Consider the following 12,690-nt stretch of genomic DNA (forward strand, 5'->3'; position numbering starts at 1 on the left):
CAAATTAGCTATTTCTTTCTAGATATACTAAACCAATTTATTCTTCTAGAAGGCATTTTTTCCCCCTAGTACATTTGAAACACAATAAAGGGTTGGAAAGTTACCTTACATGCAATATGGGTTCAGCCTCGCAGTGGGGGGGGGGGGGAAGAAGAGCTCTCTCACTGTGATCACTGAACAAGCGACTACAGGACAAAGGCAATCACAGTCCTGCACAGTCACGCAGTTCTCTCCTCCAACTCTGTGATTGCCAGACAGCATTTCTGATGACAGGGACGGAGCTCAAGGGAAAGCGGACGAGAGCGGGAGGGGAAGGGCTGCCTCTCTGCAGAGTTAGAGGACACCGAATTCATTCATTCAATCCACGTTGACGTTTCTTCTAAAAAAAATGATTTACGAAACCAAAACTCCTTCATCAGCTTAAATAGCATCCTTGCGTGTATCTATCTGCCTTGCTCTCAATGTCATGAAAAACCCCGTTGCCTTTCTAGACTGGTCCGCCTGTCTCAGGTGACTATTTATATGTCCCACTCTTTGGTAGTAACCCGGTAGGGACTGGGGAAGAGACACACAAAGAATATTACTGGATTACGCAACTTCAAACCGGGTGGATTTTCTTCACCTGGGAGACAAATGAAGTATTCCGTTTCCGTTAAAGAAGAAATGTTCAGATGCTGGTTCCTTCTCAGAGTCACCACTGAGCGGAAGAGCAGCCCTGAAATTTACAGGCATAGAAAAAGAGGGTCTCCTGTCCCCCACCATCCATCAGGGAGGCTCTAACTCTTTGCTGCGAAAAAGTGGTCCACAAAGGCACCAGCAGCATCTGGGTACTTGTTCAAAAAGCAGAATGTCATGCCTGACTTCTAATGATCACCAGGTGTGTTTCATGCACATGAATGTTTAACAGTTGTTCTAAGTCTCTGTTCTAACAAGTACGGATTATTTCCTTGGAAACATTCAGATGATGCCTCCATTGAAACGTTGTCTATCTTACGGGCAGACATTGATGGTAACCTCACCCAGAGGCTCCATGGAAAGTCTTCCCAAAGCTAAAGGTTATTTACCATTCAATTCTCTCCAGTTCTCTAGCAATGTAGATGGTGCGAGGAGCTTCTTAGGCGTTTCCTTCTAAACTAGCTGATGCCACTTGCATCCACCTGGTTGAGTCGTTCTCCGAGTGCACAGAAACCTGATTTTACAAGCCAGTGGAGCAGAATCTCTCTTTGGCTAGAAGAATGAGTCTCGGCTAGCGTGTTTTATTTCTTCATTAGTGTGCCGTCACAGTGAGTGCTCACTAAATGCAGGGCTGCCTGAGAATGCTGGGGTTGAAGGCAGCATAATGAACAAAGAAGGTGCCCGATTATCATGGTTGTCAGCACAAGGGAATTGGGTTTGTCACCTGGCTTAACCAACTGGTAAGAACTGATTAGAGGCTGGAATCAGTTTGAAAGGATCCCCGATGTTTACGTTCCTTCCCATCCCCACATCTTGTCAAAAGAATCTGATAAAGCTGGGGGTGGGGCGAGGGGGGGAGGGCCTTATCCTATCATTGAACAAGAGGGTCTCTGAAAAACTCCCACGGTCTTCTCTATTGAGACATCCACTGCAGCCCTCCCTGTCCCGCAGGACTTTCTGGGGTGACAGAAATATCCTCCAGAAATGCCATCCAGAAGGGTGGCCACTGGCTACCTAAGGCTATTAAGTTCTAGAAATGCCCCAAACACACATGAGAAACTGAATTTTAAGCTACATATTAACAACTCCAAATAGCCACGTGCACCTAGGGGGCGACCGCACTGGACAGCGCAGCTCCACTGTTTTCCTCGGGAAGAGAATAGATTCCAACTCTCTTGCTTAACTTACTAGGACAGCTGTTAGCAAAACATCCAGCTCATCCTTATCCCGAAGGAGGTCTTAGGAGTCTTATGCAGTTATTGTTCATTAAATTTAAATTTAAAAAAAGAAAAGAGCTTAAAAATGTAACTCTGTAGAGAAGTGGCTTCAACCCTGTCTGTACGGTGGGGGGCCGCTTCTGAAAATACTGATGCTTACGCCCTGCCCCCAGACAGTGTGGAGAGCAGGGCAGCCCCTGGGTGGTTTAACCACCCCGGGGCCAGGGGCATGCACTGGCGGTCTGCTGTGGAGGAAGCCTGGGGAGGGGGGACCAGCTGGGATAAAGGAAGAGGGCAAACATTTGTTAGAGTCCTGTCACTGCCAGGCCTTTACAAATATTTCCTTGTCTAATTTTTAAAACCATCCCATGGATAGATACTAAGAATCCCATTTTACAGATGAGTAAACTGGGGCTTGGAGAGGTTAAACCAGGGGTCTCAAACTCGTGGCCCGCGGGCCGCATGCGGCCCGCCGAACAATTTTGTGCGGCCCGCAGACTAATCCACGAAGTTCAAAATATTTTGGATAAAATTAAGTAAGCCTAGGGGCCTCCTTGTATTTTTCATTTCTCTAGCATCCTAGCTAGATATTAGCTTAGTTAACAGCAGTTGTGATGCGAACTACAGTTTCTGGTCGTTTTGTGACACTGAGTAAACTGCATGTACGATTGTGCTTGTTGTACTGATTTTTTTTTTGTTTTCAACTGCAGTGAGAAAAGTGTTGCGTAACAGTTGCCTTTTGTAGACCTAGTGCGGCCCGCCGAATGGCTGTGATCTTGCTCTGCGGCCCACATGCTGAGTTGAGTTTGAGACCCCTGGGTTAAACAAACTCGCAAGTCTGTGGTGTTAGGATCGGCACTGTGCTTCTTCTTAACTCAACGCAGAGGTGCACGATGCATTAGAACAATGCTACTTCCCTGCAGAAGTCTGCGCTTGACCTTGGGTGGCTGGCAAGAGCTTCTCCCAGTGAATGGGAGTGACGGGGACAGGAGTCTACTGTGCAGCCCTACTGCCAAGCGGGGCAGGGTCTTGGGCATGTTCCCTAACATGGCTGAGCTGGCAGTGACCTTCTCTATGAAATGAAGACAATCCCTGGCTTATAGATATCTATTATAATATGAACCCTGTGATGTGATTTATTGAAAGTGCCTAATACAATGTGTCCGTAAAGTCATGGTGCACTTTTGACAAGTCACAGGAAAGCAACGAAAGACAATAGAAATGTGAAATCTGCAACAAATAAAAGGAAAACTCTCCCAGTTTCATACCTATTCAGTGCAGTTCGATGTGGGCTTACGCACAGATTTTTTAGGCCTCCTTAGGTAGCTATCCTGTATAGCCTCTACAGACTCGTCACTGACTGATGGCCTACCAGAACGGGGTTTCTCCACCAAACTGCCGGTTTCCTTCAACTTCTTATCCCACCGAGTAAAGTGATTCCTATGTGGTGGCGTTTTGTTATAAACGCACCGATATTCACGTTGCACTTTGGTCATGGATTCGAATTTAGCGAGCCACAGAACACACTGAACTTTCCTTTGTACCATCTACATCTCGACTGGCATGGCCGTGGGCTGCTCCGCTGTATACACAATGTAACATCATCATCTGCGCATGCGCACATGAGGCCACATCATCCTCCAGAAACTGGGAGGGTTTTCCTTTTATTTTGTGCAGATTTCACATTTCTATCATCTTTTGTTGCTTTCCTGTGACTGGTCAAAAGTGCACCATGACTTTACGGACACACTGTACATACCTGGGTATACTTATAAATGTTGTTATTATTGTTATAGTTATCATTGTCTCTGGTTATGAAAGAAACTCTGGAATATGCAGATTTCAGTACAGATTTGGGATGGACCTGAAATCACTCTCCCCACCTTTTAAAGGTGGTACCGGCCCGGACTGGACGATGGCCGAAAAGCTGGCCTTACTGCCTCCAAACCAGAAAGTACTTTTATTTGAGTTACGTTGGCTACCACAAGCTAAAATAGAATTTATAGTAGTTAAGGAACAAAGGTAAGTCATAACAGCAGCAAATGCTACATTATATGGAGCAGCAGCATTTTATACACATTACACAGTATGCAAACAACACAAGGGTGCTGAATAGCAACAATCATAAGGGAGGTACTATTTACTATTGACTCCATTCCACAGAGGAGGACACTGAGACTTAAGAGGCTAAACAGTCAGTCATTCAGCTACTAACCGGCAGGCTGGGAAACAAAGCAAAACCTGTGAAGAGCCTGCGAGCCTGGCCACTAAGCTCTGTCCCCCCCAACACACACACACACACACACTCACCCATGGAACCGCATGGGTGGAATATCTGGACACACCACTCCCGGTTGTGGTCCAGGCCACAGCCATGGCAGGGTCTGTGAAGCCCAGCATGGACATAAAAGGAAAGCCATCCCCTAGGAACACTGTGTGTATAAAGTGTGAGAAAAGAGTTCTCCACTCCCCAACATACCAAGGTGTGTATCCCATCCACTTATTAACCTGGCATTTACAGAGTGCCTCACGTTAAACAAGCATTTGTCGGGATCCAAGCCTAACTGTTATGAATACAAAACTATGAAGAGAGAAGGAAGAACAGCAATGACAACCCATGCAATGATGTCAGTGTCACACAGAACTGACCCTGCTTGCCCTATGGGATCCCATCGTCGGAGCCCTGCCCCTGTCCCTGTCTCCCCGCCGCCGCCATGCTTCTCCATGAGTCCGCAATAAAACAGGAAAGCCATTTATATATATATATTCCAATCTCAGCTCTAATTACACTGTCAGACAAACCCTGAATGCTCAATCTCTGCTCCACAACCCCACAGTGACAAGGCCATTAAACATCAAGTTATTTCATGAGACTAAAAGTAAAAAAATAAATAAATAAAATAAAAGCGACAGTTATCCACAAGCTGAACATTTTGAAGGCAACCAGAACAGGGAAAGACATCCTCTCTTCTCCTAATCATTTCCCCTGCTTTGATTGAGAAAAGATGCCGGGTTGATGGAATCTGCCCCCTGCACAGTTATCCTGGGAGACGGCCTGGCAGTGCCCTGCTAGGCAGTAATGAGAGCTGTTGGCATTGCAGAGACCAAAGATAAGCACACAACTTACGGGTGCAGGGCATCGAGGCAGCATCGTTGTCGGCTCTGAAAAAGCCTCGGTCACAGGTACACGATGTGGCTCCTTCCCAGACAGAGTAGCTGTGCGGTGGGCATTTGGCACAGGCGGCATCTGTGGACAGGGCTTTGTAATATCCAATTTTGCAGGCTAAAGGGAAAAAAAAAGAAAAAACAGACAAGCCAATATAAACCGCCATTCATATAACAAAGCACAGCGTCGCCTTCTTGATTCAGAAGAAGGGAGACATTTTTGCCATTCACTAGCGATCCTCTGGCCCGAGATGCAGGTAAAGCAACCAAAACATTCACAGATTACAGTCACTTTTTAAGGGACATTGACATTTCTGGTCGGAGGGCCAAAGAGCCCCATGGAAAAAAATTTTCTTAAAACTGGTGGCATCAATAAAATCACGGCTCAAGTTTCCCAAGAGTTTCCTGTTGCAGGACCCTGTTTATACGCGTGATGCTTAGTCCCTATGGCACCCCTTTTCCACAGGCACTATTATGATTAGCCTTACCTTAGAAATGAGGAACACCAGCTCTGAGCAGTAAATTGCTAGTACCTGACCACACATCTGGTAAATGTCAGAAACCAGCTTTGACCCCCAATGTTCTGCCCCCAAAGTCTGTACTCTTCACTGCATCTGGTAAACGTCAGGGACCAGCTTTGACCCCCAATGTTCTGCCCCAAAGGCCTGTACTCTTCACCACATGCTATGGAATCTGAGAGCGTGGTCTTGAACCAACCAGTTGGAAGTGCGTCCAAGTGACTAACAACAACAACAAAAAATTCAGTTGCTGATTATTTCCTAATTACGGTTACAGAGAGGACCAAAGGGAAAGACCAACCAAAACCACCAAAGCGTAAAAGAAGAGTTGTTAAGATGTGAGTCACGATCTCAGGGGAAAGTTGTGGAAACTACCAATAATAGATTCTGGAATATAAGACGCTGAAGTTCTTTTTAAGATCAGCAGGTAGTTTGTGTTTATTTTCAAATTAGTAAAACCCTCCTGTTTTTCCTTCTCTCCAGGTTTTCAACACCCCCTTCCCCCCCTCGGCACCCCCCCCCCAAATGGCTGGTGCTGGGAACATGGGCCATATAGTTTCTTATGCACCTGACACGCTTTCCATGACTTCATCTTTACAAACATCATCACACTGACACCGAAGACTGCTTTTCCTAATGTGGAAAAACCTACTAATTCTGGGAAACTTTACAATAAAAAATAATTAATAGAGCCTCGCCTCCCTTTTTTCTCCCCTTCACGATCACCTTCCAAATCTGTCTCAATCTCAGATAAAAATTGTCCAATGCCATCAGTAGTAAACGCATAGTGACAAGGCCATTAACCATAAAGTTATTTCATAAAAGTAAAGGTAAAAAGAAAAATAAGTAAATAAAAGTGACAGTCACCCACAATCTTTTTGGTATGTGTGATTCACTCTCAAGTCTTTCCATTTATCACATCCTTAGGATGTTTCTATACTATCAAGAATATCAGATGAGAAAAGAACCCATCAGGCACTTTTCTATAAGCCTGACCTATCAAGAGACCAACCATGCCAGCACACCAGCAGATTTTGTTCATATGAGTACAGAGAGAAAGATCCACAAGACGGCTTCGTCCTCTGAGCAAATACAGAGCCACGTTCTCTTGTCCCGTTGATCACCCATCAAGCGCCAGCATGACTTCCAGCTGACGTCTGTCCCTCCCTGGTGCACATCCTGTTGGCGTTTTCTTAATCACGTCCTCACACCGGCAAGCGGAAAGCGAGTGTAGCAGGAGCTCCAGAAAGGCACACAGTTCCTTCAACACTATTAACTAAAGTTGTTTATGGAATTTCCTTTAACGAGCCAGAAGTTTATGGCGTGTGGCGCACCGACAATAAAAGAGCTCGGGGATCAATCTCTCCTTTATTTGTTTCATCTCTCACTGGACCGGAGCATCTTAGAAAAACAAGCTGCTCCAGTGACTGAGATTTATGTGTCCCGAGTTTATACACTTCACATAATTAGATAGGGTTCAACCTGCAAGGTGCTTTTTCGGTCATGCCGGTGATGGCCCTAGTGTTTGGGTTAAAATCAGAAACCCCAGCTTTGGCAGGAAGAAGATCTGAGGGTCAGGCTTGTCCACCCCACACCCCAAACACCATAAGTCCATGATCTTGGAACAAACCCACTGGGTCCCGTCTGTCACTCACTCAGTCACAACCCACAGAGGCAACTTGTGGAAACCTTGTCACTCAGTGTGAGGACGGCTAAGAAGGCATACGGCGCCTTTTTTTTCCCCATCTGGTCGGAGGAAAACTCTTCATGTATCTGACTGATCCTTGTGCTCCCCTTCCCCCCATTTTCTCAGGCATCAAAATCTAAAAACTCACAATGGCAGTGAAAGATTGACAATGAGAACTGGCCTGTGACTGATTCGTTGCAAGGGGGAAACAGAGCTCATTCAAAAGCTTCTAAGAGAAAAAGAAGTCGGGGGCATTGCTAATTCTTCAACTGCCATTCCAGTAAGACTACCTCCGGTTAAGAAATTAAGTTCTTAGTTCACAAAAGTCAAATTGGAGGATGTCTTAAATTTCTTAAAGTTTAAAAAATAATCATATATGTATATATACACACATACATTCACTTGAGAAAAAAAATGAGTTTGGAACTTTATGTATATGTAACTTTTCCCCTTCATTTCCTTGAAGCTAGTATTAGTCTTGATCAAGAACATGTATATGTGAATTTGTTTGGAGAATACAGTTTTATACCTATTTGTAAAAAAAATTTTTTTCTTTCACAGAGACAGAGAGAGAGTCAGAGAGAGGGATAGATAGGGACAGAAAGACAGGAATGGAGAGAGATGAGAAGCATCAATCATCAGTTTTTCGTTGCGACACCTTAGTTGTTCATTGATTGCTTTCTCATATGTGCCTTGACCAGGGGCCTTCAGCAGACCGAGTAACCCCTTGCTCCAGCCAGCGACCTTGGGTCCAAGCTGGTGAGCTATGCTCAAACCAGATGAGCCCGGGCTCAAGCTGGTGACCTCGGGGTCTCGAACCTGGGTCCTCTGCATCCCAATCCGACGCTCTATCCATTGTGCCACTGCCTGATCAGGCCCTATTTGTAAAATTGAAGGCTGCTGTTCTAGAAACATATCGACTCCTTTTATTCTCTCTTCCTCTTGCTTTTACAAGCACATGCAGAAAATACAAACATGTCATTGTGCTATTCTCAGCGACCCTTGCTACCCTTAACACACTGCTTTTGTCTTCAACTACATTAAGACCATGTTATTAATATTTCAGGATTCTTAGAAAGGACCTCTGAAAATATAGTAGGAGTTTTTTATGCACACAGCCATTTGGCTGCCTACATTCAAAATGACCTGCTAAATTGATGGTTCGTACATTTCTTTGCTCTGCGTGGTTCACAGCCTTCCAGAGTTTGGTACACAAATGTGTAAGTACATCCCATATTTATTCACCACTTCTTTGCATCTTAAAAATTGTACTACATCTTTCATTCTAAAGAAAATCCCAGTGAAAGGAGTCTTTGGTATAGCAAGTTGTTGACACATGTTAGGATTTTCTAGCATTCTCCCGCGGGTAAGAACAGTTATACTGTATTTTTGAATGGTAATGACTTGGTTCATTAGCAAGCTTGAAGAGCCAAATTGCATAGCCAAGAGATACCTTCCTTCTGCCTCCTTGCTGGCGAAGGTTCACTAGAGGGGGTAGAGTAGAAAGGAGTGTCTTACTTGGCCTCTCAAATATGCCATCGTGGGAAGATCTGTTCACATGTGCAAGTTAAACTTTGAATTCATTTCCCTTAGCTTTGCCTTAATTAGTTCTTTCTGTTGACTTTAAATAAAAGAAAAAGAAAAATGAGGATGAGGAGGAGAAAGAAACAGCCTTTTCTTTCAATGGCTCACCCACTACCCGAACGAAGTTGTACAGGGTGGGGCAAAAGGAGCTTCACAGTTGGGAGTACAGGAGCACAGAGTTTATTCTTGCATTCTTATTTATTAATTACTGTACTATTTTCCATACAAACAACTGTAAACCGAATTTTGCCCCACCCTGTATTGTAGGAGAGTCTCCTGTAGAAATTTCTTTGTAGAGTACTTAAATGTGATTTCTTTTGTTAAAAAAACAAACAGCCTGACCTGTGGTGGAGCAGTGGGATAAAGTGTTGGACCTGGAACACTGAGGTTGCCGGTTCAAATCCTTGGGCTTGCCTGGTCAAGGCACATATGGAAGTTGATGCTTCCTACTCCTCCCCTTCTCTCTCTCTCTCTCTCTCTCTCTCTCTCTTTCTCTCTCTCTCTCCCCTCTCTCTCTCTAAAAATCAATAAATAAAATATTTTTTAAAAAAAACAACAAACAAACAAAAAACACAAATCTTCCTTAAGGTTATATAGCATCTTCAGGATTCCTTGGTGCCCAAAAGACTTATATGAGGTATACAGCCCAATTTAAGAAACTAGCTAAATCTACTTTTAAAACATATCCTATACAAATATTGTCATCATTTTTCTTCTTTTTAAAGAAATTCAGAGAGACTGACAGTACCAGATTGTCATTACGCAGAACTTACCCTGAGCCCACCCACCTCAGGGACTCCCATTCTCTTCTATTCCAGGACTGCTCTCAGCCAGGTAGCTGACTTGGAAAAATCTCATTTGACCTAAAGTGCTAACAAATAGGTATTAATGGGTTAAAATTTACCTTCCCCTGAGGTAACAAATTTGCATTTTAATATGGATGCTGCAGAAGGTCAAAGCCCAAATTCCAAGAGTGGTTCTCCAGGGGAAATATGAGCCATTTATGCAAACTTGTCCTCAGGAAATACTGGGCTTGGGGAGACCTCCAGAGCCTCTGACCACAGGTGAACAGGTGGGTTACTGTGGGAGCTCGGCCTCTGTGTGCTGCACATTAGAGCATTTCCAATAGGCATAGGAATCTATTAGAGATATCTCAGAACCAATGGCCAGTGCTGAGTCAGTTCTGATTGTTCATTTGCTAGACTATTTTATGAATAACGTAAGATTAATGATGGGAAAGGAAAACAATCTGTCAAAGGGAGTTTCTCCTTTAAAGTTTTTTTTTTGTTTTTTTGTAAAAATGTGCAATCCTCAGCCACCTTCGGGGAAGCTGTGAACATGAACAGCTTCGCCATAGGACAGATGGAGAAACTGAGGCAGAGCAGTTACAGATTTGCCCCAGGGAGGGTTGGTTTCCTAACCCAGGCTGGCCCTGTGGCTTGAACTACTATGCCTGTAGACCTCTTCTCTCGCTTTTGAAACCTACAAGGTAAAGACGGGACAGCTGTTAAAGGGAAAGGAGGCTCTGCTTTGGGCCCATCTGATTCAAGGTCATTCACAAACAGCAAAACAGGGCCAACTACTGGGAAAACCACATTGTCCCAGTCAGCCACATCCCATAACTGCTTTTATTGATGTCTCGAGAAAAAAATAAAACTTCAGTTTTTTAAAGGACCTTAAGAAATAACCGAATCCAGGTTCTGCAAATGTTTACGTGCAGAGCCAAATAGTAAATGATTTCGGCGCTGCTGGCCAGGAGGAAGACCAAGTATATTAAGAAGATATTTGCATCACAAGGTAACAGTCTAACAAATTATTACCAAAAAAATCTATGAAATTCAAAATATAATAACAGTATTAAGTACTTTTTTTTAAAAAATAATACAGATTTACTAATGAGAAGAATGAAATTTCTATTTGGAGAGGTAAACTTTCATTTAATTCAGGTTGAAAGAAAGTATTTTTTATTATCAAATTGATTGCAAATGTCATCTGTAAAAAACACCTTTTGCTCTCAGACGACACACCAAACAGGTGGCAAGCCTCGGGGGCCATACTTGCCGACATGTGATCCAGTCCAACATATTCATTTCCAAGGTGAGTAACTTGCCCACTCTTCCTTCTGGAGCATGCTGAGACCAAGTTCGGAATCTAAGATTCCTCGATCTCCGTTACCCTACAGTGCTCCCCTGAGCTTTTAATGACAAAGTTTAATAAAGAGCACTTTCTGGCCACTGCTGCAAAAAAAGTAAACTTTCCATCAACCATCTTACTGGACAACTGATTTGAGTCAACATTAGAAAAAGTAAATCCACCTTTAAGTTGATTTTCCTGATTAAATGATGTAGCCTGATTTGGGGGATATTCCTCCTCCATTTAGGAAGTAATTTCTCTTAGACACTTTAAATTTTTTTAATTATACATTATGATTAATTTTTAACATTACATTCTTTCAGGGTTTTTCTTTCCTAGGATTCCTGGATTTGAATGTTTCCATCTAAGAAATAAAAGAATGATCCTGATATTTTTGGTTTCTGAGCCATTAAGACCATAGAACTAAAATAGTCATTAAAATGCTTTGCATTGGCCCTGGCCAGTTGGCTCAGTGGTAGAGCATCGGCCTGGCATGCAGAAGTCCCGGGTTCGATTCCCGGCCAGGGCACACAGGAGAAGCGTCCATTTGCTTCTCCACCCCTCCCCCTCTCCTTCCTCTCTGTCTCTCTCTTCCCCTCCCGCAGCGAGGCTCCATTGGAGCAACGATGGCCCGGGCACTGGGGATGGCCCCTTGGCCTCTGCCCCAGGCACTGGAGTGGCTCTGGTCGCAAAAGAGCGATGCCCTGGAGGGGCAGAGCATCGCCCCCTGGTGAGCAGAGCGTCGCCCCCTGGTGGGTGTGCCGGATGGATCCCGGGTCGGGCGCATGCGGGAGTCTGTCTGACTGTCTCTCCCCATTTCCAGCTTCAGAAAAATACAAACAAACAAAAAATGCTTTGCATTTATGACTCACATGGACAATGTTGTCTTCATCTTTGTCACTGGACATGGGTTTGTTTACTCCCAACCCCAACACAGAGATAGGCACAGACATAGAAATGTTCAAGTTAGTTCCTTGAAAGACGTAACTGGCCTCTTAGATTATTCTTAGTGTGGCCTAAGCTCTACTCTGGGACATCAGCTGACTAAGAAAGAGCCACTGGAGTGAAGATGGCCTGGATCCAAACTCAGGTAGATGTTAAGAACCATTCAGAGGAACAGTCGCTCTCAGACCCGAGTGAGCAGCAGAGACACTTGCCAGCCCCACCAGACAGCCATAAGCTGGGGCTGGAGCCCAACAGTTAGTCTTTTAACAAGTCCTACAAGGTCCACAGACAGGCTGGGTAACAAGTAAAAATATTTTTTTTTTATTTTAAAAATGTGTGAACACATCTTTAAATTAAATAAATTATTGGGTTGCATTTTTAAGGTTTCTTCTTTCCACCAAGTTTCCGGTCACGACCATCTCCTCGAGCAAGCCGGTGCTCAGTGCCGTCTCCTCCCCCTGTTTCCACGCTTACCTTGGAGCTGGCTTTCAAAGAGCCAGGCAAAAGGGGAACAATGACAAAACAAACAAACAAACAAAAAATCTATGCTGAAAATTGACTTGCTTTTTCAAGAACCTAATGAAGTATAATCCCATACATAGGTGGGTAATTCTAAAATGTCAAATGCAGTTTTCACCATTAGATACAATAAATCCTCCAGAAGCAAGTTCACCTAGAGCCTGATCAATTTAAATTAACTCCATAAAAATTATTGAACGCAAACAAACAAAAAAAAAGATGCAATGGAGAAATAAGTTATCATTTT

At 43.9% G+C, this 12,690-nt stretch overlaps 1 protein-coding gene across 2 annotated transcripts in view; it reads right to left on the reverse strand.

Annotated features, from left to right (window-relative positions):
- The window catches only part of EPHA4 (EPH receptor A4), a 145,702-nt gene that overhangs the window by 72,682 nt on the left and 60,330 nt on the right, over window positions 1–12,690 (reverse strand). For both annotated transcript variants that reach the window (XM_066345026.1, XM_066345025.1), the window contains exon 4: window positions 5,020–5,175. In XM_066345026.1, the coding sequence (XP_066201123.1) occupies window positions 5,020–5,175 (156 nt within the window). The remainder of the gene's footprint in view (window positions 1–5,019; window positions 5,176–12,690) is intronic.

Source organism: Saccopteryx leptura, chromosome 7 (assembly GCF_036850995.1).
Source record: "Saccopteryx leptura isolate mSacLep1 chromosome 7, mSacLep1_pri_phased_curated, whole genome shotgun sequence".
In the NCBI taxonomy this organism is placed as follows: Eukaryota; Metazoa; Chordata; class Mammalia; order Chiroptera; family Emballonuridae; genus Saccopteryx; species Saccopteryx leptura.